At 35.8% G+C, this 23,625-nt stretch overlaps 1 protein-coding gene across 3 annotated transcripts in view; it reads left to right on the top strand.

Annotated features, from left to right (window-relative positions):
- TNKS2 (tankyrase 2) overlaps positions 1-23,625 on the top strand; it is a 65,428-nt gene that overhangs the window by 23,125 nt on the left and 18,678 nt on the right. The window contains exons 6-19 of one of the 3 annotated variants that reach the window (XM_027529486.1): positions 133-227; positions 1,745-1,811; positions 3,097-3,283; positions 4,313-4,434; positions 6,860-6,951; positions 7,040-7,118; positions 9,984-10,155; positions 12,187-12,266; positions 15,296-15,441; positions 16,135-16,300; positions 16,825-17,044; positions 19,728-19,837; positions 20,521-20,709; positions 22,768-23,020. In XM_027529486.1, the coding sequence (XP_027385287.1) occupies positions 133-227; positions 1,745-1,811; positions 3,097-3,283; positions 4,313-4,434; positions 6,860-6,951; positions 7,040-7,118; positions 9,984-10,155; positions 12,187-12,266; positions 15,296-15,441; positions 16,135-16,300; positions 16,825-17,044; positions 19,728-19,837; positions 20,521-20,709; positions 22,768-23,020 (1,978 nt within the window). The remainder of the gene's footprint in view (positions 1-132; positions 228-1,744; positions 1,812-3,096; positions 3,284-4,312; positions 4,435-6,859; positions 6,952-7,039; positions 7,119-9,983; positions 10,156-12,186; positions 12,267-15,295; positions 15,442-16,134; positions 16,301-16,824; positions 17,045-19,727; positions 19,838-20,520; positions 20,710-22,767; positions 23,021-23,625) is intronic. The other 2 variants (XM_027529488.1, XM_027529487.1) reach the window with 2 other exon arrangements.

Here is a 23,625-nt window from a genome sequence, read left to right as displayed (position 1 = left end):
TAGATAGTAATAAGTTATAAAGTAAGTTATAAAGTTTTTTCTCAATTTCTGGTTTTATATTTGGATTTTTATCTTTATATATGTATATTTTTAGCTATTGAATTTCACTGATTTGTCTGTTTAATATTTCAGTCAACTCCATTGCATTTGGCAGCAGGTTACAACAGAGTAAAGATTGTACAGCTGTTGTTGCAACATGGAGCTGATGTTCATGCTAAAGATAAAGGGTAAATCAAGCATTTGAACAAAAATGAGAATTTTTTAAATGTTTCTGTCTTCATGATAATCTGTGTCATAATCTTGTAAGAGTCATATTTTTTACTAAACAGCATAAAACATTTATTGAGCTTTTATAATATGCAGATTGCTCTGAGAGAACAAGAAATTATAAACCATTAAGGCCACCACCCATAGGACTTATACTATGTTTTAGGAGGCACGAAAAGACACCTAACAACGTAAGTTCTCTAGTAAGTGTGAGGTGATAAATAGAAAGGGCTAGTACTTATAGGAGATTTTAGGAGAGAATGCTCAGTGCTGGGTGCAGTGGTTGAAAAATCTTTCCCTGGAAGGTGATCCTTCACCTGGACTCAGTTCAAGAAAACAGAGAGTTTAGGAAACATCACTCTGTGCAAGAGAATTGAAGGATCTTAAGCAAGGGGAATGATTCTTCTAAAAGAGTTTTGAGAAATGCACTCTGGCAGCAATGTGTTGAATAGATGGAAGAAGGAGACTAGAGGCAAAAAGAACATGAGAGTGAGCATTGTAGGGGTTCAGGCGTAGTGAGCATTGTAGGGGTTCAGGTGTAGTGAGATCTGCAGTAGTGGTGGTGGGGGAAATGGAAATGAAAAGAAGGCAGAGATGCAGGAGATGTTACAGTGTAAGAATGCGTAAGATTTGTTGAATATCTGGATGTGATGAGATAGAATAAATGAGACTATTACATTTCAATATTCTGAAGCCCAATGCATGAGACCCAGTGGTACACATACTGAAATCCAAGAAATTTGTTTGTGGGGGAAACCATTGAGTTCACTTTAGAAGTCTTGGTTTTATGAGATGATGATGGAAACTCAGGTGGTGGTAGCTAGTAGGGCTCAGGTAAGAAATCATATAATCAAAATGGTGAGGAAAGCTGTGAGACTTGACGGAGAGTTCTGATAGAATCAGAAAGACTTAGCCATGAGTGGTCATCTCTTAACAAAGGACATCATGGTGATGTCTGTGGTGATTAGTGAGTGATTCCCAAGGTGGAGCAACTTAAAGATACGTCAGGATTTTAAGGTTCTATTGTACCTTCCTGTTCAGAAAATTCTTCCTCTATTGCCATCATGAAGGAATTGGGTTTACGTTAAGGAATATAGCAGTTTACCTTACAGAATCTTTAAAAGAAAAAGTTTCAAAGAAGACCAAGTGTTTGAGTTCTGAGTTTGGAAAAGATACAGAAGTCAGTGAAAGTCCCTCGGTCATGTCCTACTCTTTGCGACCCCATGGACTATACATATAGTCCTTGGAATTCTGTAAGCCAGAATTCTGGTGTCGGTGGCCTTTCCCTTCTCCAGGGAATCTTCCCAGCCCAGGGATTGAACCCAGGTCTCCCGCATTGCAGGCAGATTCTTTACCAGCTGAGCCACAAGGGAAGCCCAGAAGGTGACATAAGCCATTTGCTATTTAAATTTAAGTACATAAGCTAAAGCATAGGGAATCTGTAATAACGCAGGGTTTTCCCCTTGTCTTATTGTAGTGATCTGGTACCCCTGCACAACGCCTGTTCCTATGGTCATTATGAAGTAACTGAACTTCTGGTCAAGGTTAGTTCTTACATACTTTTCTTACAGTGTGTATTTGTATATGTTTTTCTTTGTGTTTTTAGTGCTTGGTAGATATAGAAGAAGTATTTATAATCATTATAAAATGTGGATTATTGATAGGTCATTTGACTGCTTTGAGACTTTTAAAACACTGCAAGTCTTTATATAAAATAGCTTTCCTGTTTTGTGAATGTCAGACTAAGTGGTTCTTTTAATTTGTAGCTAAAAGTGCAGTTCAAAGTTCTTGAAAATATCAGAAAGCAATATTTAGTGAACCATGTATTTTTACAACCACTAGTTAGATTTGTAGGGCCTGCCTAGGTGTGTTGAAACAGGCTTACTTGGTAAACTTCATTTCTTCCAGTATACTGGGCAGAACGATGGGCGGCTATTGTTTGACGGACAGGTTCCTGGAACTGGCAAAAAGCTTCTTGTTTTGCTCACTGTTGGATGAGAATAGAGGCTACATACTCTTTTTGAGAGTGGATTCAAGGATGTTACTCATACCCATTTTTTTTGTCCCCTAATCTCTACATATGTATTTGACCACATTCTTTAGTCTTCTTTCTGCACCCATTCTGCCTTTGAAACTTTGCCTCATTCTGTCAGCAGCTGTCATGGGAAGGACCTTTGTTTCCAACACCTCTATGTTTCCTCTTGGGCATGTGCTACCACTAAATACATTTTCCCACAGAAACAATTATAGTAATTAGATACTCTGAGTGGTCCATAAGCCTTTATAAACGTGACCATAATATTATTATACATTTAATACTAATGCTTTTGCTTATTGTAAAACTGAATTGAACTCAACAGAATATTTGCAATGTTATTGTGGATAAGAATGAAGCATCAGATAGATTGCAGGTCTCCCACATTGCATGTGGATTCTTTACCAGCTGAGCCCCCAGAGAAGCCTGATGGTCTCATGGATATATACATTTGTCAAAACTCATCAAACTATATACTTAAGAACTATGTATTTTGCCATATATAAAGTATATCTCAGAAAAGGAAAAAATAGTTCTTATTAAATCTGAAGTATCATTTGTAACTTTTTTAACAATAAAAGAATTAAATAGGCACTTGTGGGTAGGCTTAGCAACTAGTGACTCTTTTTCTATGAGAGAGAAATGTATTCTCTTTTTGAAGTAACTGGTTTGAAAAGTAACCTTTGGGGACATAACCTTTTTAAGCTGGCATGATGTAAATTACACAGTACTAATATTCTAAGTTCTCTTAAAAGTTGAGCACTAAATATATGCTTTACCTGCCCCACCACCAGCATGGTGCCTGCGTAAATGCAATGGACTTGTGGCAGTTCACTCCTCTCCATGAGGCTGCTTCCAAGAACAGGGTTGAAGTGTGTTCTCTTCTCCTGAGTTACGGCGCAGATCCAACACTGCTGAACTGTCACAATAAAAGTGCTATAGACTTGGCTCCCACACCACAGTTAAAAGAAAGGTTAGCATGTAAGTATAAAATGATGAATGTTCAGCTAAACTCTTACACCAGTAACCTCAAACTTTTTATTTCTTGGGTTTTTTCGGGGAGGAGGAATTTTTAAATCATAGGCTATTTTCCTTAGCCATGGGTATGTATCGTTGTTCTTCCTAGCATATTTAATCACTTACTCTTAAGATGCTATGAAAGGAAGTATATTTGTATTTGCTTTTTTCAAGGCAAATGCTTTTTGTGTTACAGATGGTAGGCTTTTGGAAAGAAAGAATTTGAGTTTTGTTCCTATCTTTGATGTGACTTTCTAGTTATCTGTCATGAAGTTTTTAGGTGTTACTTGTAGGATTTCTGTCTTGTAAACATAGTCCCCAGAATGTGCCATCTAATATTCTTTGGTATCTGGACAGTTCTGTGCTTTTCTGTCTATAACTGAAGTAGAGATAGTGGTGAGAAATAGCCACCTAATTCAGGTATATATTACTATACATGAATAGGAAACTTGTGTTAAACTGGAATTACTCTGGAATAATAAAGGAGAATGGGTAGTTTCACAAGAGTGATGAATAAAAGAGAGGAATCTTGAGAAAATGCCTCATTTCTAAGTGGCTCTTAGAAATATCCAGCTTGTCTAATCCCCAGTGTGTGAGCATAACCATCTGCTATTGCCATAATGTTAATATGGGGACTGTGGTCTCCTTTTCTTTTATTTCTTTACTGAGAAAAATTCTATTCTTTTGGGACATTCTCACAGCTCTGCTCTGGGAATATATTGCAATAATCCGTATACCAGACCAAAATAGACTTTGAATTGGCCATCTTGTATACTCATGGGAATGAATTGAGTCATAACCAAGGGGCGCTAGAGTACCACTATCTCCCTTTCCAAGGGTTATATTTGGAGACTATCTTTCGGGCTTCAGTCTGGCAACTTTGGTAGATAGTTTTGAAAATAAGTTCAAGAAAAATACTATGTCTCTTTTACAAGGTAAGTTTCATAAATTTGATCATTCTTATGCCAATTTAAATGCTTCTTCTTCATCTAGATGAATTTAAAGGCCACTCCTTGCTTCAGGCTGCACGGGAAGCTGATGTTACACGAATCAAAAAACATCTCTCTCTGGAAATGGTGAATTTTAAGCATCCTCAAACACATGAAACAGCATTGGTAATATTTCAGATTTAAGTCTTTAAAATGAAATAGCCAAAAACATTCTAAGTTAATCATAATACCCTGCTTCTTTTGATGATACTGGATAACTGACATAATGTCCTACTTTTAATAATAGTATTGTTCTAAAAAATCTGTGCTTTTTAAGAATTAGTGCCTCTGGATATATAAAGAAAATATTTCAAACAATACAGAAAAACAGACAACCTCATCCCCTCAATGGCAACCCACTCCAGTATTCTTGCCTTGAGAATTCCATGGACAGAGGAGCCTGGTGGGCCACAGTCCATGGGGTCGCAAAGAGTTGGACACGACTGAGCAACTAACACATCCCCTCAAAAGGCAATACAGTTGTTCCTTTGTGCATCCTTCTAGACAAAAATTTTATCACATACTGGCATATATTATATGTGACTTTTCTATTATAATTATATCTCATTTGCTTTTTTTTTATTATAAAAAGCATAAGTGTTTATGATTGAAAAGTTAATCTTGCCATCAAGATAAAAACCACCTGGTTTTCCTTTTGTTATTGTATTTTTTTTTTTTTTCAAAATCAGATCTAAGTCTGTATATGTCCCCTTTATACTTGTGAATAAAGTATCTGTGAGTAGAGGCAGTTTCCCTAATGGAGGTAATGTCAGCTCTGTGGTTCTGTAACAATGTAGATGAGAACTGGGCAGTGTATGGAAAAGCAGTAAGAAAAAAATGGAAGTGACTAAAGATAAGTGTTAGAAGATCAGAAGGAGAATGTGGTAATCAGAGGCTACTTTAGAAGTAGAAATTTAAAAGGAGCAAAGCTTTGTGAGTCGCAGAATGTACTTTCAATGAGGGAAGATGACAATAAGTAAATTAATGTCTTTGGGGAAGATTTAATTGTAGCTTCCTTACGTTTTATGGCTAATGTTCATCCTTATGCCATGATATAGGGCACGAAGTTTATGTAGGAACCTATCTATAAAGCATTTTAGGCCTTTTTGCTACTTTACCAAAAAAAAAAAAAAAAAATCCATGTTAAAATAGTGTAGTTGCAGACTGATAAGAAATGCCAGTGCAAAATTTAAATCATAACAGCATCAAGATGGTACAGGGAAATTTGGAAAAACTGACATGGGAAATTTTCCAGTCTGAAGAATTAATTCTACATTTTGTTTCCCCTTAAGCTTTCTACTATTAAACTGCTCATTTTTGTGATTAGCCTTAGAATGCAAGGAATTAATTGTTGGTAGACGTTGTATTGCAGAGGCAGTGTCTTCTGAGTTTCGAGGTCCCAGGCCCTGCCGGTAAAAGGATGAGGCTGAAGAGAAAGGGTGTGATTTGAAATGGATGAGCTCAAGAATTCTTGAATATAAACTATTTTCCATTCTCTGTGCCATCCTGATAGATGTCCCGGGATGATGATTCAAAACACACCAAAACAGCTGTATTCACCAATTGGAAATGATGTTATTAAGGGCAAGGGAATGAGTTTGGTGACAGCAACAGTATCAGAATGAATCTGAAGCAAAGCCATGAAGATCAGATAAGCTTTATAATTAGCAACAAGTTAAAATCAGACGCATTCATGTATACTGTGTTTAGATGTATGTGCAAGTTACCGTGACAGTTATCCAGAAGTTTTATTCCATGAATTCTCAGGTTTCAGTTTTAACATTCATACATTGATTAAGTCATTCACTCACTGACATTTATTGAACACCTGTTGTGTATGAGTATAATCCTGGATGTTGGGGTGATAAAGATCTGGGACATGACCATGAGAGTTTTACTGGGTTTATGACTGGCAAATCCCTACCTCCTGTCTCTCTTCCTCCTTGATGCATCATAGACATATATCCTGAAGCCTCCAGCTCAGACTGTATCAATTTCCACCACCAGTTTTACCAAACAGGTAATCCAAGGTCCTTATTCTGCTAGAGCAACTCATTGAGAAAGAAAGAAAGAAATACCACCTAGTTTGTCAGCGATTCCATCAGTGTTTTTACCAAGCAGAATCCAGAGCTGACTAACGCTGTGCTATTTCTTTATTAAAGAAATCCCGACGTTTGGAGTGTTTTATTAACCTTTAAAAAATAACATAAACATCATGCTCTTTGGGAACAGTTTTGAAAGGACTGTTGATCACAGTTTAAGGTTTTCATCACAGCAGTGGTAGCTTTTGCAGAGATGGAGGGCAACTATAAAGCTTGATCAAAATATTTAGTAACATATCACCTGGTAAATAGGATTTTCAGGCCCTGTCAGAATTTGGTAATCATTGCACATTCTAGCCAATAGAAAGTCTTTGAAGAGCAAAGTTAAGTCAAAAGTGAAACAAAGACATGAAATAACTAACATCTTGATTATTTTTGGTTGGATACACGAATATTCTTAAAAATCAGTTGTATAGTCCTTGATTAATGCTTCAATTTAAATTATCTAGCATTGTGCTGCTGCATCTCCATATCCCAAAAGAAAGCAAATATGTGAACTGTTGCTAAGAAAAGGAGCCAACATCAATGAAAAGACTAAAGAGTAAGTTTGCTTTTAATAATTAAAAATTATTGACTCTTTTGTTTTCTGGAAAATACATTCATTGTCCGGCTGACTTTTTCTCTTTAAGATTCTTGACTCCTCTGCACGTGGCTTCTGAGAAAGCTCATAACGATGTTGTTGAAGTAGTGGTGAAACATGAAGCAAAGGTATACTTCATTTTTGGTAATTTTTGGTAATCCAGTGAGTTGTTTCTGATTTTGTAGATAAAATGCCTGATTTCCTAAACTATTTACTCTCTCCTAAGTATTAGTTTTTCCCTCAAAATAGTTCTGCAGATACTTTTTTCAGTATCTTTTTGCTAGAAAAGCTGTGGATTTACTCAAAGAAACATTATTCCTGTATATCCTTCCTTCACCCTTCCTGTTAACCACACCTCACTGGTCAAGTTATTCTTTTTCTAACAGTACACTCTTAAGAGTATCCCTAGCCAGACATATTTATTCTGGAATTCTCTTATGGTGTCTTCTGTTCCTTGCTTACATGATAATTCCTATTATTTACCCCAGCCACAGTGTCTCTTACCCTCTGTTATTTCTGCCAGAGAACATGGAACAGAAGGAAATAAGTTACTTAAATAAGTTGACTAAAAAGATAGCTCTTCAGATTGTGAAGCTGCTGTTCCATAGTTGGCACTTGGACAAAAAGCGTTTTTTTTTTAAATGAATCACAAAAGTCATTCACTCCAGAGCATTCAGGAGAGAAATGTTTTGTTTATAAGAGTTATACATTTTTTAGGAGAATATGGTTTTTCTGTTTGTAGAAACAGTATACTTAAGTTTAAAGTCAAGCTGATGTCACTGTGTTGGGCACCGTAAGCTTAGATAATATATATCAGCTGTACCGCCAAAAAAGTCAAGTAGACTTAAAGAAGATAAAGCATTGTATTCATGGAATAGTTAGGTTTTCATCAAGGCTAAAAGTCATCATTTCTTACCCAGGAACTTAAAAAAAAATTCTCAATAAACAATACACATAGCATCCCAGATTGGAAGAGATAACAGTCATTTAATTCAACGGTTTTCACAGTTTTCTTAGCCACAGATCCTTGTCTTCTTCAAACAAACTCTTGGTAGAAATACATTATATAATAGACGAGCTGGCTCTTCTCTAAGTGAACTTGGCAGAACGATTTTCTAAGCTGTCCTTTCTTGGATTTCCACTCAAGGAACCACTTCAAATTCTGCAGTTTTTTTTAATGTTGCTTCTCAGTGTCCTAATAATTTCTCTCTTATTTGGGGGAATTCTTGATAATGTATAATTTCAATCTTTCCTATTGTAAAGTATTAAAAAAATAAAGTTTATTTCTGCTTGACTGCTTGGCATATCTCATTTGTCTGTCTGTTCTATAACTTTTTGTTGATCGCTTCTTTTCTTACATGTGGTGTGTTACTTGAAGACTATCTGGATGCATATTGAATTTGAGTTGTATAACTCAGTGAAACAATCTTGGCTAGGGTGACCAACCATCCTAATCCCCAAACTGAGGGATTTCTGGGAACACAGGACTTTAAGTGCTAAAACCAGAAATATCCCAGCCAAACTAAGACAAGTTGGTCCCCTAATATTGACACAGAATGGCACCCAAATAAAGTTTTCAAGTGGATATAGTTCACGGTTTCAGTGAATGTGAGTTCATGAATAAATAGATTAGTTGCTCTGAGCATTTTAAGTTGATTTTTCTGATTCTGTAAGCATGGAGACTAGCTTTTTGTTGGTTACTTTTAGAATTATTGAGAAAATCTTACTATATAATCCTGTTCAGATGTTCTCCAGTTCCATGAATGTGAATTGGATAATGTCTTAAAACACACTAGTGGTCACATAATTACTGAGGAATTTTATTTTTCAGTTACGTTTTGAAGAATTATTTTCCAGGGTGGCAGGGGAGGGAGTTGGTGGGTTGGGAATGAGATAGAAGGGGTCTTACCGAAGATTTTTTTAATTATTACTATGAAATTTTTCAAAAATACAGCCAAGTTGAGAGAGTTTTACAGAGTGTAACTATATACTCGCCATATGAATTCTACCACTAGCTGTTCACCATACTGTTTCCTTACATATCCAGCAATTTTTCCCTCTTATCAGTATCTTACATTTTTTGACACACTTCAAAGTAATTTGCAAGTTACTATACACACCTCCCTAATTTCTTTTAGTAGGCATCAACTAGAGGTCAGTATTTGTTTGTAGTTTTTGTTTGGATGTGGAATTTACGTACAATGAAATACACAGCTCTTAAATGTACATTTACTGAATTTTGCCTAATGCAAAGACATGTGTAACCAAAACTCTTGAAGATAGAGAACATAACCACATGGCAGAGACAGTATCCCATCCAAGGCAGTCTCCTTGCCTAGAGGCAACAACCATTTTGATTTTTTCCACAGTAGATTGATTTGCCACTTTGGACCTTCATGTCCATGAGATCGTACAGTATTCATTGACTCTTTTGTGTCAAACTTTTTTTCACTCAGGTTAATGTTTTGGCGATTCAGCAGTAACAATAATTCTTTTTATTGCTGAGAATATTCCATTGTGTGAATATACTGTAGTGTCTTTGTACAGATTGTATTTTAAATGATAAGATAGAAGATTAAGCCAATAGAAATAAGTATTTTAATGCTGATTTAGTGTCTGACTTTGTTATCTGTTATCTTGGGGTTAGTCTCTACATTTCTGCACCTCAGTGATCCTTAAAAATACATGCATTAGACCTTAGGCGGTGTCTATAAATGCAATGAATCTATGAGTGCTTTAATTCTAAACACAACTATTATTCAACACCTTAAACTTTTAATCCAAAATTGGGTCTCCTGATGTCGGCCTTCATGAATTGGTGAATTTGTACTCTAAATTTGAGAGAAAATAGTTTATTTGCCACTGGATAATAGTCTTCATAAGAGAATACTTGAGCATTTTTAAGTTAATAACAAGTGTTGAACCTGAACCCATAATTAGAGCATTTTAAATTTTATACCACTGGCTAATTTCCATTTTTTCTGATTGTTAAGGTTAATGCTCTGGATAATCTTGGTCAGACTTCTTTGCACAGAGCTGCACATTGTGGTCATCTGCAAACCTGCCGCTTACTTCTGAGCTATGGATGTGATCCTAACATTATATCCCTTCAGGGCTTTACTGCCTTACAGATGGGAAATGAAAATGTGCAGCAACTTCTTCAAGGTATTGAATACTTCGATGAAATGATTTTTTCAATTAACTTATAAATTTTTTCATGTATCAAGTAGGAGTTGGTAGTAAAAAGATAAATTTTCAAAATTATTGGCTGTTACTTCTTCTTGATCAGCTCATTGTAGTCAATGCCCGCATGTTGTTAAGTCTTTAATAAGTTTTTCCCAGTAGTGTTTGCTACTGATCTTTGCTGAGTAAATAGCTGGCTCTTAAGCTTTTATCTAGAAAGGTTTTAAGAGTGAGATGTAATAGTTGCCATTTCTTTTTAAAGAGAGGAAAACTGAAAAGGGTAGATATCTCCAGTAGAGCAACCAGAGCTATAAATAATGCTCTAGAGACCAGTCCTGCCTCTTCACTCTTTTCTAGATATATGAAGATATAAGGCATATAGAATCTGTACAAGGTAACCAACTATTTGACTTATGTTTGAATACACTGATATTCATTGCATTTAAAAATCAAATCAATTTATATTCAATATCTACACATTTGGCATAGGTTAAACATTTCAGCCTAGAAATCTGGTCCCTTCCAATTAAAGATAAATAAAAGAAATCTGGTCCCATAATTTCAAAGTGTCTTTGCCTACATCTCTGTATTTTACTAGAAATTAATAGAACGTCTGACACCTCAAAGCTCAAATGAGAAGAAATGTAACAGACCAGGCGTTTTGTACCTTTAATAGTCCCCCTTGATGATCCTTAAGCCTGTGGTTTAGAAGCCACATTTTGAGAAAAACACTGTTTGAATAGACGAAGGCAGATTAATAAGATCTCCTGGGAACTTCTAAAATTCTGAACTACAAGACTGCTCTCAAAATTGCCTTTACTTTCCCATTTACCATGCATTTGTTTCAGTGTCAGAGTTGAGGGTAATAGCATTAGTTCTGTTCAGTTACCTAGTGATGGACATTGACAGTCTTCCTAATTTTATGCTAATGCTATACATTACTTTTCCAATGAGTTTCTTTAAGTGGAATTTCTGAGTCAAGGTTAACATAATTGTTAAATCATCTCCTAGAAAGGCTGTTATGTACCATTTTACATTCCTATTAATAGTGTATGACAGGACCAGTTTTCCTTGTCAGCCCCAGATATTACGATTCTTTATAATTTCCTTGGGTGAGTGTGTGTGTGTATGTTTGTATTACAGAAATAATAGGTGCTTTTTAAAATGCAAATTATAGAAATATTGACAGTGTAACTCCTTCATTTGCTCTTTGTCCACTAATGGATGAAAGAAAAGCCCAGTATATCATTTTAATTTGCATTTCTAAGGTGTATGCTGCAATATTTTTTCCAATTTTTTCTTTGCCTATAATTTTGTTAGTGCTATGTTGTTGTCTGACAGATATTTTTCCAAATCAGATATTTTTTTGGTTCTGCCTTTGATGTACTGCTTTAGGATGCTTTTCTATTTCAAAATAAATATACACCTATTTTTTAAAATATTTTTAAGGTTTAACCCATCTGAAGTTTATTTGTTCTGAGATACAAGGTATATGTTTTCTTCCTTTCTTATGAGATTTAAAATGAGCTATAAAACATAGAGTTTCAGACCTGAAAATAACTTCACTTGTTTCTAATCCAACGTCTGTCTTTTTAGAACTGGAACAATCTGAGGCCCAGAAAGTTCAAGTGACTTGTTCCAATTCAGATAGCTAGTCAACGGCAGAACCATGGGTAGATGTCTAGCTGTTGCTCTCCTTATTTAATACTTTACCACCAGTCACTGACTTCATTATAGAGTAATCTTTTGTTATCTATTTTATATTCCGTTATATTGCTTAAATCTCATTTTATAGTTATTATTCATATCTATATACATCTCACATATGTGATGTTTCAAAAAAGTTTATACTGCTTTTCCCGTACTACTATGGAGATTTCCTACATAATTGCCATCAAACTGTAAAAGGAACTCTGAGATAAGATGCCTCCCTTAAAACTTGGTCCCATCTTCCAAATAGAAGTTAATCACTCTTTCATTCTCTTTCTTCCTTTTTTTTTTTTTTCTTTTTAGAGGGTATCCCATTAGGTAATTCAGAGGCAGACAGACAGTTGCTGGAAGCTGCAAAGGCTGGAGATGTAGAAACCGTAAAAGTAAGACATGATCTTATGGTTTTTTTAACATTGGGTTTTTATTTTGACAGTGTTTAATGAATCTGTACTGTTAAAAAAATCTAGTTATTTATATGTGCATTGTTTTAAAAGGTAAATAATGCTAATTAGTTCTGCTCTGCAAATAAGGATCATTGAGTAATGAAAGAAACTAGTATCACACATATCTCGGTAAATATATCACAGTTATAAATTTAGATAATGACGTGTTTATGGGAATGCATTTTGTTTAAAGAACCTATTCATTTGTCCCTTTAAAAGAATGAACTATATGAATTATTGTCTCTTCTTGTTTACATATGATACATAAAACAGGAAGGGAAGAAAACTAAACAGTGTATCCCTCTGTCTGTATGTTTATTCTGATTTCTTTGCCTCCTCTACCTCTGTGAGGACCCAGTGTTTAAATATAGTCATAACACAGTGTCACCACTTTTCAGAGCCACTGTCTCCCAATAATCCTCAATTTATCTGGATTGAAATGTTTTTTTCTTTTTCAGAAGAGCCATCCTGAGCCCTTCTGTGGCCCATCTCCTATAATGTTCTTCCATAGAATAACCTTTCCTCAAATTTTGCTTTTACTGTAATACATACGTATTTATGTGATATATAATCATATGTAATGTCTTACTGCCTATACCAGATATTCCTGTTCCTACAGAAACTATATTAGTATATCCAGGTATATAATCCAGAAGATTGAAATTTTGAAAGAGCAAGACTGTTTTTCAAGTCAACTAATATAAATTAAAATTAACTCAGCATGTTTCATGATTAAATAATTCTTTAGTAAAACAATGTTAATTTCAATTTCCAAAGCTAGTAGGAGGGAAGAAGCCCTGTTGTGTCCTCCTCCCACAACAGACTTTCAAAAAAATGCTTGGTCCTATTTGAGGGAGCATTGATAGGTAATAAGTTTTATTAAAAGCTAAAATTACTGATTTGATTCATGGCAGAAGTCTCCATTTGAAGCAGTTTCACTGTATTTCTCTAGGGTGTTCTTAATCCTGAACAGACCTACCCCACAAAGTAAATTTTAGATTTCTCGAGAATAAAACAATGTGAATGATGGTCTCATCAGAACTTGAGCTCTGAGGATATTTATTCACTGTGCTTTTAAATCAAGAGATTTCTGAAAGTTGATTTTTAAAAGGCCATGTGCTCTTTTCCCCCGCTTTATTTGTGTAGATAGTACAGTCATCTCCAGGTAACTTCAGATTTCATTGTTTTGAAAGAAAAATGCTATTATGCAGTTTTATTATTTGACTTGTTTCTCTTACTGGCTAATGAATGACTTACAGAAAAACAAAACACTCAAGGGTAGTGAGCTGTTTGTTCTTGGAGGAAATGATAAGTTGTGTTAGATGGGCAGGTGGAGTTAAAGTCAGGTAGCTGATTTTTATGTGTGTTGGGTGGAGGTGGTGATAAAAAATTGTAATGCTCATCCATTTACATATATTAAAGAGCATAAAACTATGTTCAGTACACCTACTATTAAAAACCAGACTTTGTTTTCATAAAGATAAAAGAAAACTATAGGAAGAAACAGATGAAGTGAGGATAAGACTGGGTGCAGGAATTGCACTTAGAGAATGAAATAATGCCATTTAATTGAGGAGGACCTTCTTCTCTCCCTGTGATAGGCATTAGGCTGTCTTCCCTTACCTCTACTTTTAAAGTCACTCACTGGAAATTTATCTCCGTCAGCTTTTCTGTCCCTGCAATACCACTTGCATGTTTCCCAGTGAACACTTGATTATGTGCTTGCTTGTGTTTGTTTACTGGTGAGCTGTCAGGCTAGATACTTAGACACCTACTATTAGAAAACTTCTCTGAATGGACAAAATTAAACTTGAGAGCTAGGGAGTTAGAGTGGCCAGTGGTAACGATTGAATCTAGCAGCAGCACTTTACACGTGTTGAAAATACTTACTCCCTAGAGCCGACTTCAGACCCACAAAACACCCTTTATCAGTGGTAGAACGCTGAATGTGTGTATCTAACAGGCTCTCGTGTGGAAAGCCACTGAATAGCGTTACCAGACCTGCTATTAAACCCGTTGAGGTAAATCCACTGATCCCTGGCTCCTTTGGTTTATTAGGCTTAGCTTATCTCTGCTTTTAGGATAGGCTAGTAAAAAAGAGAAAGGATTTTTACTAATATTCTTTTATTCTAAAATATTCTTTTGACTTTTTTTAAACACCATGATTTATTATCTGTGCTGCTTTCTTTCCTCAAATATTCATACTTTTCATGCAAAATACCCTTGAGTATTTTGAGTGTTACAGCCTCTCTGAGTCAAGCTTCCTCATCTAAACAACAACAACCAAAAAAACGTAAGAACTTGAGAGTGACTTCTTAATTCTCCCAAGGATGGTGCATAACCAATAGCATTCTGTCCATTCATTCATTCCGTATAGTACAGTATAATTCTCTAGGTGTAATGCCTTGACAGTCAGCATCAGCGTCATATGGAGCTTGTTAGAAATGCAACTTCTCAGGCCCAGTCCCAGACATCTGGAGACTGGACCCAATGCACATGAAAACTTGAGAACCACTGTTCTAGAACAGTACTCCTCAGACTTTTAATGTGCTTACAGATCACCTGGAGATCATGTCAGAATACAGATTCTGATTCAGTAGGTTGGAGCGTCTGAGAATCTGAGTTTTTAACAAGTTCCCAGGTGATGCCAATGCTTCTGTGATCCCGTGTATCTGTATATATATTTGCCACCAAATGGAAATTACTGTTGCTAACTGGTACTTACATTACCTTTATGTAAATAGTAGTAATCGTAATAATAAAATTTACCCACTAGCTTTCACAAAAGAAGATGATTACAGATAAGAGGACCAGAGGGATTGCCAATAAAGGACAAAATGAATTAAGAATAAATAGAGAGTGTCTGAGAAATTTGATGAGACAAAATAAATCAGGCATTTGAAATTTCTACTAGATGAATGAAAACAAGAAGTCAGAATATACAGCATCATGTGTCTTGCATCCTACAGAAATTGTGTACTGTTCAGAGTGTCAACTGCAGAGACATTGAAGGACGTCAGTCTACACCGCTCCATTTTGCAGCTGGCTATAATCGGGTGTCTGTGGTGGAATATCTGCTGCAACACGGAGCTGACGTGCATGCGAAAGACAAAGGGCAAGTACCAGTGCCTTTATCTGACCTTCTTAGGAAAATCTGAAAACATTTTTATGAGACGGGGGTTCTTTTATTTTCAGAGAAGTCTGTTCTCCAACATTGGCTTAAATATACTTCTTAATTTCAGTTAAGATTTTATGATTTTTACCAAGTATTTTTATGAAGACTTAGTTGCTTAATGCCTTGTTATTTTATAATAGCCAAAGAGATTGCAACAGTAGTGTGATACTGATTTTTAATGTAGTAAATAGTTTGCATTGAGGATACTTGATTTCTTCCAGTTTATATTAATTAAAAAAAAAAAAATACTTCTTGGGAATCCCCTGTTGGTTCAGTGGTTCTCACTGCCATGGCCCCAGGTTCAACTCAGTCCCTGGTCAGGGAACTAAAATCCCATAAACTGATATGTGGCCAAAAGAGGAAAAAAAATTAAAATAAATAAAAATATATAATTCTTAACCCTAGATATTGCAAAATAGATGCTTGTTATGGTCTCTGCAATTTTAAATATTTTAAAAATTTCCTCTCTGCCCCTGTCAAAGTAATTCCATTTCTGCTTACAATAAATTTATGTTCTATAAATTAAAATCAGTAGAATTTCTTGTATAAGTCAATAACTTTATCATCTCTGTGTAGTTATTTAAATTAAAATATATCTTTGTGTTGTGTTTTTTATTTAACTTTTCATTTCAGAGGCCTTGTACCTTTGCACAATGCATGTTCTTATGGACATTATGAAGTTGCAGAGCTTCTTGTTAAGCATGGAGCAGTAGTTAATGTAGCTGACTTATGGAAATTTACACCTTTACATGAAGCTGCAGCCAAAGGAAAATATGAAATTTGCAAACTTCTGCTTCAGGTATATTGAAGTATTTATGAACAGGGTATATAATGTAGAATATGTTTATTATATTACTTGTAGCTCCAAACTTTAATAGTAAAGGGATAGGAAGCAAAACTCTAATTGTGTACCTAGACTTCAGAATAAATGTCATGAACACTATAAGCCAGGTTTATTTAGCACTAATGAAATTGATAGTACGTTGGTATCTGTAGGTATTTTACAGTAAAAACAAGACTGCAGTTAAATTTATACCTTATACAAACGTTGAAATGTTTGTGAAAACAAAATAGCATATGTGAAAGGTAATTTTTAATGAAATACTACTTTGTTTTGAATGTAGTTTAAAATTTTGGTTATATTCTTGCATTATTAAAGCTCAGTAATATTTAAGTGTCTTTTTTATTGTAATTTTTTGTGTATTAACATTGTTAATAGTCATGTTAACCTTTAAGTGTCTGTATAAAATAGATTGACTATTTTTTTGTTATCCAAAGGCAAACTTAAGCTAAATCTTCCCTTTCTGTTTTTCACATGCCCAGCATGGTGCAGACCCCACAAAGAAAAACAGAGATGGAAACACCCCTTTGGATCTGGTGAAAGAAGGAGATACAGATATTCAGGATCTGCTTCGGGGAGATGCAGCTTTATTGGATGCTGCCAAGAAGGGCTGTTTGGCCAGAGTAAAGAAGCTGTCTTCACCAGATAATGTAAACTGCCGTGATACCCAAGGCCGGCATTCAACACCCTTACATTTAGCAGGTAGGTGAACGAAGTGTCACAGATTTAGGCTGGCACATCTAAGATTCATTTTACCTGAGTAAAATATTTCCTGTAAGTAAATTTGAAAGATTCGAATCAGGTGTCTTCTAATACCGTATACACTAGAGTGTTTGTACAGGGCCATGCTCTCTTTAGTATAGCAATTTACATTCAGTAAGAATAATTGGAAGCGGCTTTGCCAGTCTCCATGTGCTTTAGAACCTTTATTCCAGGTTATCATGTTGTTTGAATCATCTTTGGTGAATGTGTTTTCGCTATAGAAGCTTTAAAAATATGCCTGAGTCAGCCTTCCTGATGGAAAGTTAAAATTTTCAATTCTTCTAATGATAGTTGTTAAACAGAAGCAGAAAAAAGTCTTTACACTTCCAAAAGTGACATAAAATTCTTGTTATTTTTTGTATTAGTTTGTAAGGCCTGCCTTAACAAATTACCACAGACTAGGTGGCTTAAACAACAGACATATATTTTCTCAGCTTTGGAAATGTTGGCAGGATTGGTTTTTACTGAGGCCCCAGTCCTTGGCTTGGAGATGGCCACCTTCTCTCTGAGTCCTCACGTGGCCTTTTCTGTGTATATGTGCATCCCTGGTGTCTCTATGTCCTAACTTCTGCTCTTATAAGGACAGCAGTCATGTTGAATTAGGGCTGACCCTCACGGCCTTGTTTTAACTGAATTACCTCTTAAAAGGCCTTATCTTCAAGTACAGTCACATTCTAAGGTACTAATGATTAGGGCTTCACCATATGAAATTTGGGGGCTATAGTTGAGTATCTAACTTTTGTTCTGAGTTTTCACTCATGAAACTGGCACAGTCTGTCTTTGTCTTCACTGCATGAAGTGCAGCACTGTGATTTCAGTACAGCTTTCTGAGCTGCATTGAAGGTGCTAGCAGGACTTCCCTGGCAGTCTAGAGGTTAAGACTCTGTGCTTCCACTGCAGGGGCATGGGTTCCGTCCCGGATCAGAGAACTAAGATCCCAACAAGCCTCGTGGCCAAAAAATAATAATAATTTTTAAATAAAAATTCATATACCTTTAAAAAAAGAAGAAAAAGTTGCTAGGGAATGGGTCATTAAAATTACTGAGCTACTAGTCTTTTAGTGGAGTTGCATCATAGGCATGTTTGACCCATACAGATTAATATAAATATACATGGTTTAAAAAGAGAAAAAAGGAATGCAGGTGTTTCTGCCACTTTGTGTAGTGTGGGAAGTGCTCTTCCCTCAGTTCCTTTCAGTCTCACATTGTGAGCAACTATGTTCCTAGGGAGTTTCTGTTTATTTTTTGGCCATGCCTGGCGTGGCATGCAGGATCTTAGTTTCCCAACCAGGTATCAAACCCAGGCCCCCTGCAATGGAAGCACAGAGTCCCAGCCATTTCCACCAGCTAAGTCCCATAAGAGATCATTTTAGTGTTTGTGGTTTAGACCTTTAAATTATGACCCCGTGTGAGTTGGGACCCCACAGGCCAAGGGAAAGAATTACTCCATCTCTGTGTCTTTTAGAGCATTTTGGAAGTGATAAACCACAAATGCTAACAAAGTGAGGTGAGACTTTTCTTCCTCTGGCAATCAGGAGTTAGTAGTCTGTGTAAGACAAAATGTGGCCTGATCTCAGATTTGGATTGTGCTGTGCATAACTATTTACATTAGGCTTTGAATGGTAGCTTATCTAGAACACTATTACTTTGTAAGTCTGTGTTATCTTTGTAAGTGACAAATACATTGTACACACAGAACGTTTCTCACTTACGTAGTATTATGCTTTGAGACATGGAAGGACTTTTGGATTTGGTGTATTTAGCTTACGGTAGTTTTGTTTTTCTTGATCTTACTGAAATTTTTTTTTTTTTTTGCTTTCGATGTCTCAGCAAAAGGCTGAAAACTGCAGTAAAAGTGAATGAATTATATATTTTGAACTATTTTAAAGTTTCAAGTGACAGCTGATTTTATGTTGGCAAAGTTAAATTCCAGATTTGCTTTCAAACTATGATTATGTGTCAGATACAGTATATCAATATATCTTTTTTTTTTTTTTTTTTACCAAGAACACATACTAAGAAAGCTGTCGGTTCCCAAGATGACAGCTGGGGGATTATAGTACATTTATAAAATACTCAGTTTTACTACTTCATGGCTTTAGCAGCAGTAGATTCTGCTGCCCGTAGAGATGTGTACACTTACATTCTCTCTGGCAAAAAGCATGTCTTTGTGATCTTCTGAGGAAATGGGACCCTGAGACCCACTGATATGTTGTCTTCTGCTCTGCCAGCCACTTCTGTTCCTAACTTCGCTTTTGTATGATTGGATGCCTTTTGCTTGCAGCCTTGAGACCATTTACCTGAGTTGAGGAAGTTGTATATATAATAACCATGAAGGCAGGGACTTTGGTAAGAAGGTTTTAAAAGGAGCTATTTAAGTAAATCAGCCAGTATAACTTTAGAATCTCAAAAAGAAATGAATTTCATCACTGAAAATTTCCAACTTGAGGCCAGTGGGCAATTTTTTTCATAAGCTAAATCTTTAATAGATTCCATTGGAGAATTTCAGATTTCTATCAAATCTCTTATTTTAAAAATCCTATCTTTTAGAAATATATATATACATATATGTAGCTATTTTTATATTAACAAGTAAAAGTAATTTTACTTCTTTCCTGAATTAGCTGGTTATAATAATTTAGAAGTTGCGGAATATCTCCTACAGCATGGAGCTGATGTGAATGCTCAGGACAAAGGAGGACTTATCCCTTTACACAATGCAGCATCTTACGGCGTAAGTTCTTTCATGTTAGCTTTTAAAATGCTGGCAGTTTTCTCAGTGAAAATCAGTGTTACAATGCAAAGGAAACTTAGTTTGACTTTCTCATTTTACAGAGAAGTAAATATGAGCGCTAAAGAGTAAATAACCTCTAAGTTTCCATTTTCAGGCTGTTGTAGCTTACGGGGAGCTTGCTGTCTGACATGGACGTTTTGTCTTCCGTTATTTTACCTTCCTCAGCACACATCTCTTATTTTTAGTGAGATGTTAGTGATTTTGTTTATTTGTTGGTACCCAGAAAATCCACTGGGGTCATACAAATCTGTTGAGATCAGATGCATTGTTTCTGACTTATATTTAATAGCCTTGAATATTAATCATCAGTATTGACCATCTTCAGTTGATTAATTAAGGAAGGCTGCAGGTTTATAAATTGATGTTTAGCAGTTATAATACCTAAATGAGATATTGTTAAAGTTCCATTAGTTTAGTTTCTTTCTGTGTAGTATTATCTATTTTCTGGATATTTTCTCAAGTTATACAAATGTCTACTACTGTAATTTCTAATCAGTAGCCCATAAATATTGATGGAGAAAAAACACAGTTTTTCATTTCTAGAGTATAGCTAGTGTCTTTTTAAGAACTACAATATAATAAAGTAATAATTCAGACTATAACAGGTTTATTTTCTTCTACAGCATGTAGATGTAGCAGCTTTGCTAATAAAATATAATGCGTGTGTCAATGCTACGGACAAATGGGCTTTCACACCTTTGCACGAGGCAGCCCAGAAGGGACGAACACAGCTTTGTGCGTTATTATTGGCCCATGGAGCTGATCCAACTCTTAAAAATCAGGAAGGACAAACACCTTTAGATTTAGTTTCAGTAAGTGATGGGATTTTTGAAAAATCTCAGTGCTTTCCTGACGTTTTGAAAATTCCCTTGGCATATATATATATATATAATGTTTTCTTGGTGAATGTGGCAAAATCTGGCGTTCGGCTTGGTTTAAATTTTGGCTCTCTTTGGTATTAAAATATAATAAGTAAATAGTAGAATTATCAGTTTTTGTAAGCTGAGTACTTTTAGAAATGGGAAAAAGAAGTATAAGGTATACTGCTTACAGTAGTTGGGAAACAAGCAGGCAGGGCACTTCACGAACAGCGTTCAAGGGGCACAAGATAGTATGGGCCCGGGGGTCTTTATGAACCACCCAGCCGGGAGCGTTGCCTCCAGCATGCAGCTGCAGAGCCTGGTTTATAGACATTTTCTTCCCTCCAAACACTGTCTCATCTCAAAGGTTTTATTGCATACCCGGCCAAAACCGTTCATGAAACAAGTTTGTTCCTCCAGTTTTCTGTGGCAAGTCCTTTTTCCGTTTCCTCTCCTGAGAAAATTCCTACGTGTGTCTCCACCGTGGCCTCCAGCCTCTGCCGCGGCCACTGTGACTCAGGTGCCTCTCTTGCCTCTGCCCCTGAGGACACTGACCCAGAGCAGTAGAGGGAAGGGAGAGGAAATTCTTCTTGAGATGGAGAAGGAGAGTCTGTCTTGCAGATTGCTTTCTACCGAGAGATTCCACGGTTGCAAGTTACATTGAGAAACTGAAATTTAGTTCAGCTGGTTGGATAGAATTTTCTAAGCAGGCTGACAGCTCAACTGTATTTGAAAGATTATTTCTTAAGGGAAATGTCCTTCCAGTTCCAAGCTAACTTAGAAGTGAACTTTTTTTAATTCAGTCCACCCATGTGTTAGTACACTAGATACAATTAAGTGACATTGAAACAGGGTGCCCTAGAGAACATGCTTGGGCTTTAGAGTCAAACAGACCTGCCTTAGAATTTTAGCTCTACCACTTAACAGTTGTATGGTTTTGCAGGTTGCTTAACCTCAAAGCCTCAGTTACCTAATCTGTAAATGGAGGTAAAATGTATTTGGTTAATGTGAGAATTAAATGAGGGGATATACCTCATGCTCTCAGGTACATAAGAGGCATCCAATAAATTGTGCTATTATTATTTTTAAATGTTACATACCAACTATGAGTGTCATGGGAGTCCTCAGATTCAGGAAAAGAAGATGAGGATTGAAAAGGCAGTATAAATGACAAGCCATGAAAATAAGTCCTGATTACTTCTTGCTGAATGTTAATTACTTGGTGTCTTAATTGAGCATTGTAAAAGAATAGTTGTTGTTTAATTGCTAAGTCATGTCTGACTCTTTTGGGACCCTATGGCCTATAGCCCACCAGGCTCCTCTGTCTATGGGATTTCCCAAGCAAGAATACTAGAGTGGGTTCCATTTCCTTCTCCAGGGGATATTCCCAACCCAGGGATTGAACCCACGTCTCCTGCTTGCCAGGCGGATTCTTTACCACTGAGCCACCGAAAGAATAGTATTTGTTACTAATTAAATTAATATACCAGTAAATTTGGGGATTTTTTTCCATTCTGGCATATTTGATTAAAATTATATCCTTGTTCCCTACCCTTCCAAATGTTCGATTTTGAGAAACAAATATGTTGCTGAAATTTTTCCCCAAAAAATCAACCATCATTCTGTTTGCTAAAGTTCTACATAGATCGAATTACTTCAGAATGCCTTTAAAAGTTTTCAGATATTACTTTTTAAAGTTTATATTTCTAAAATTAATTTCAGTACTTTTCAATCATGATGTCTTAGGATTTTTTTTTCTTGCTTTGCCACATCTTAAACTTCTATTTTGTATGCTGCAGAGTATATGTTCTATATTCTGTTTTACATTTAATAACAGTTTAGCTGAATATCACTTACTTGCTTCACTTTTTAAAATAATCATCTTTATATAAGCAATTCTAGTGCGAATCTGCTAGGGCTTTGTCTCTTTTTTTAATGCATTCTGTTGGGTATAGTAGAGTTTTACACCTGCTTACTGCGGATTTCATCTCCATCTGACATCTACTCCAGGCAGATGATGTCAGTGCCCTCCTGACAGCAGCCATGCCCCCTTCAGCTCTGCCTTCGTGTTATAAACCGCAAGTGCTCAATGGCATGAGAAGCCCAGCAGCCACCACAGATGCTCTGTCTTCAGGTCCATCCAGCCCATCAAGCCTTTCTGCAGCCAGCAGTCTTGACAATTTGTCTGGCAGTTTTTCTGAGCTATCTTCAGTAGTCAGTTCAAGTGGAACAGAGGGTGCTTCCAGTTTGGAGAAAAAGGAAGGTGAGATATCAGCCAATATCAGCCAAAATAACTGATATTGGATTGCTAAAAAGTTATTTTTAATATTATTGAATTCTAATGAAACTTTCTCCCTCTACATTCAGACTTGATGAGGTTCTAATGTTAACCTACTCTTTAGATGTAAACAACCTTTTTGAAAGCTATAGAAATCCTTTTGGTTGAATAGTATGCCTTTATTTATCTCTTCCAGTGTATTATAATTTTGAGTTTTTTTTTTTTTAAAGGAAAGGAATTCTGTGGTAGTCCAGTGATTAGGACTTGACAGTTTCACTGCCATGGGCCTTGTTTCAGTCCCTAATTGGGTAACTAAGATCCCACTAGCCACATGGTGCTGCCAAAAAAGAAAATAAAAAGACACATATACCTACAGTCTCTTTACCCTAAGATAGGGAAACTTCGTTTTTGCATTCAGGTATAATTGACATATTATATTAGTTTAAGCTGTATGGAAACTTATTTTAAAGATACAATTAAAAATAAATTTTTAAAAAAGAAAAGATTTGTTTGTAACATGTGAGTGCCTCCTTGGTTAGGCCTTTCTTTTAATGATGAAATTTTATACCTTTTTTCACTTTTTTTTTTGG

This window comes from Bos indicus x Bos taurus, chromosome 26 (genome assembly GCF_003369695.1).
Source record: "Bos indicus x Bos taurus breed Angus x Brahman F1 hybrid chromosome 26, Bos_hybrid_MaternalHap_v2.0, whole genome shotgun sequence".
Lineage (NCBI taxonomy): Eukaryota > Metazoa > Chordata > Mammalia > Artiodactyla > Bovidae > Bos > Bos indicus x Bos taurus.
Note: the sequence above shows the minus strand (reverse complement) of the source record. Positions and strands in the feature narration are given on the sequence as shown.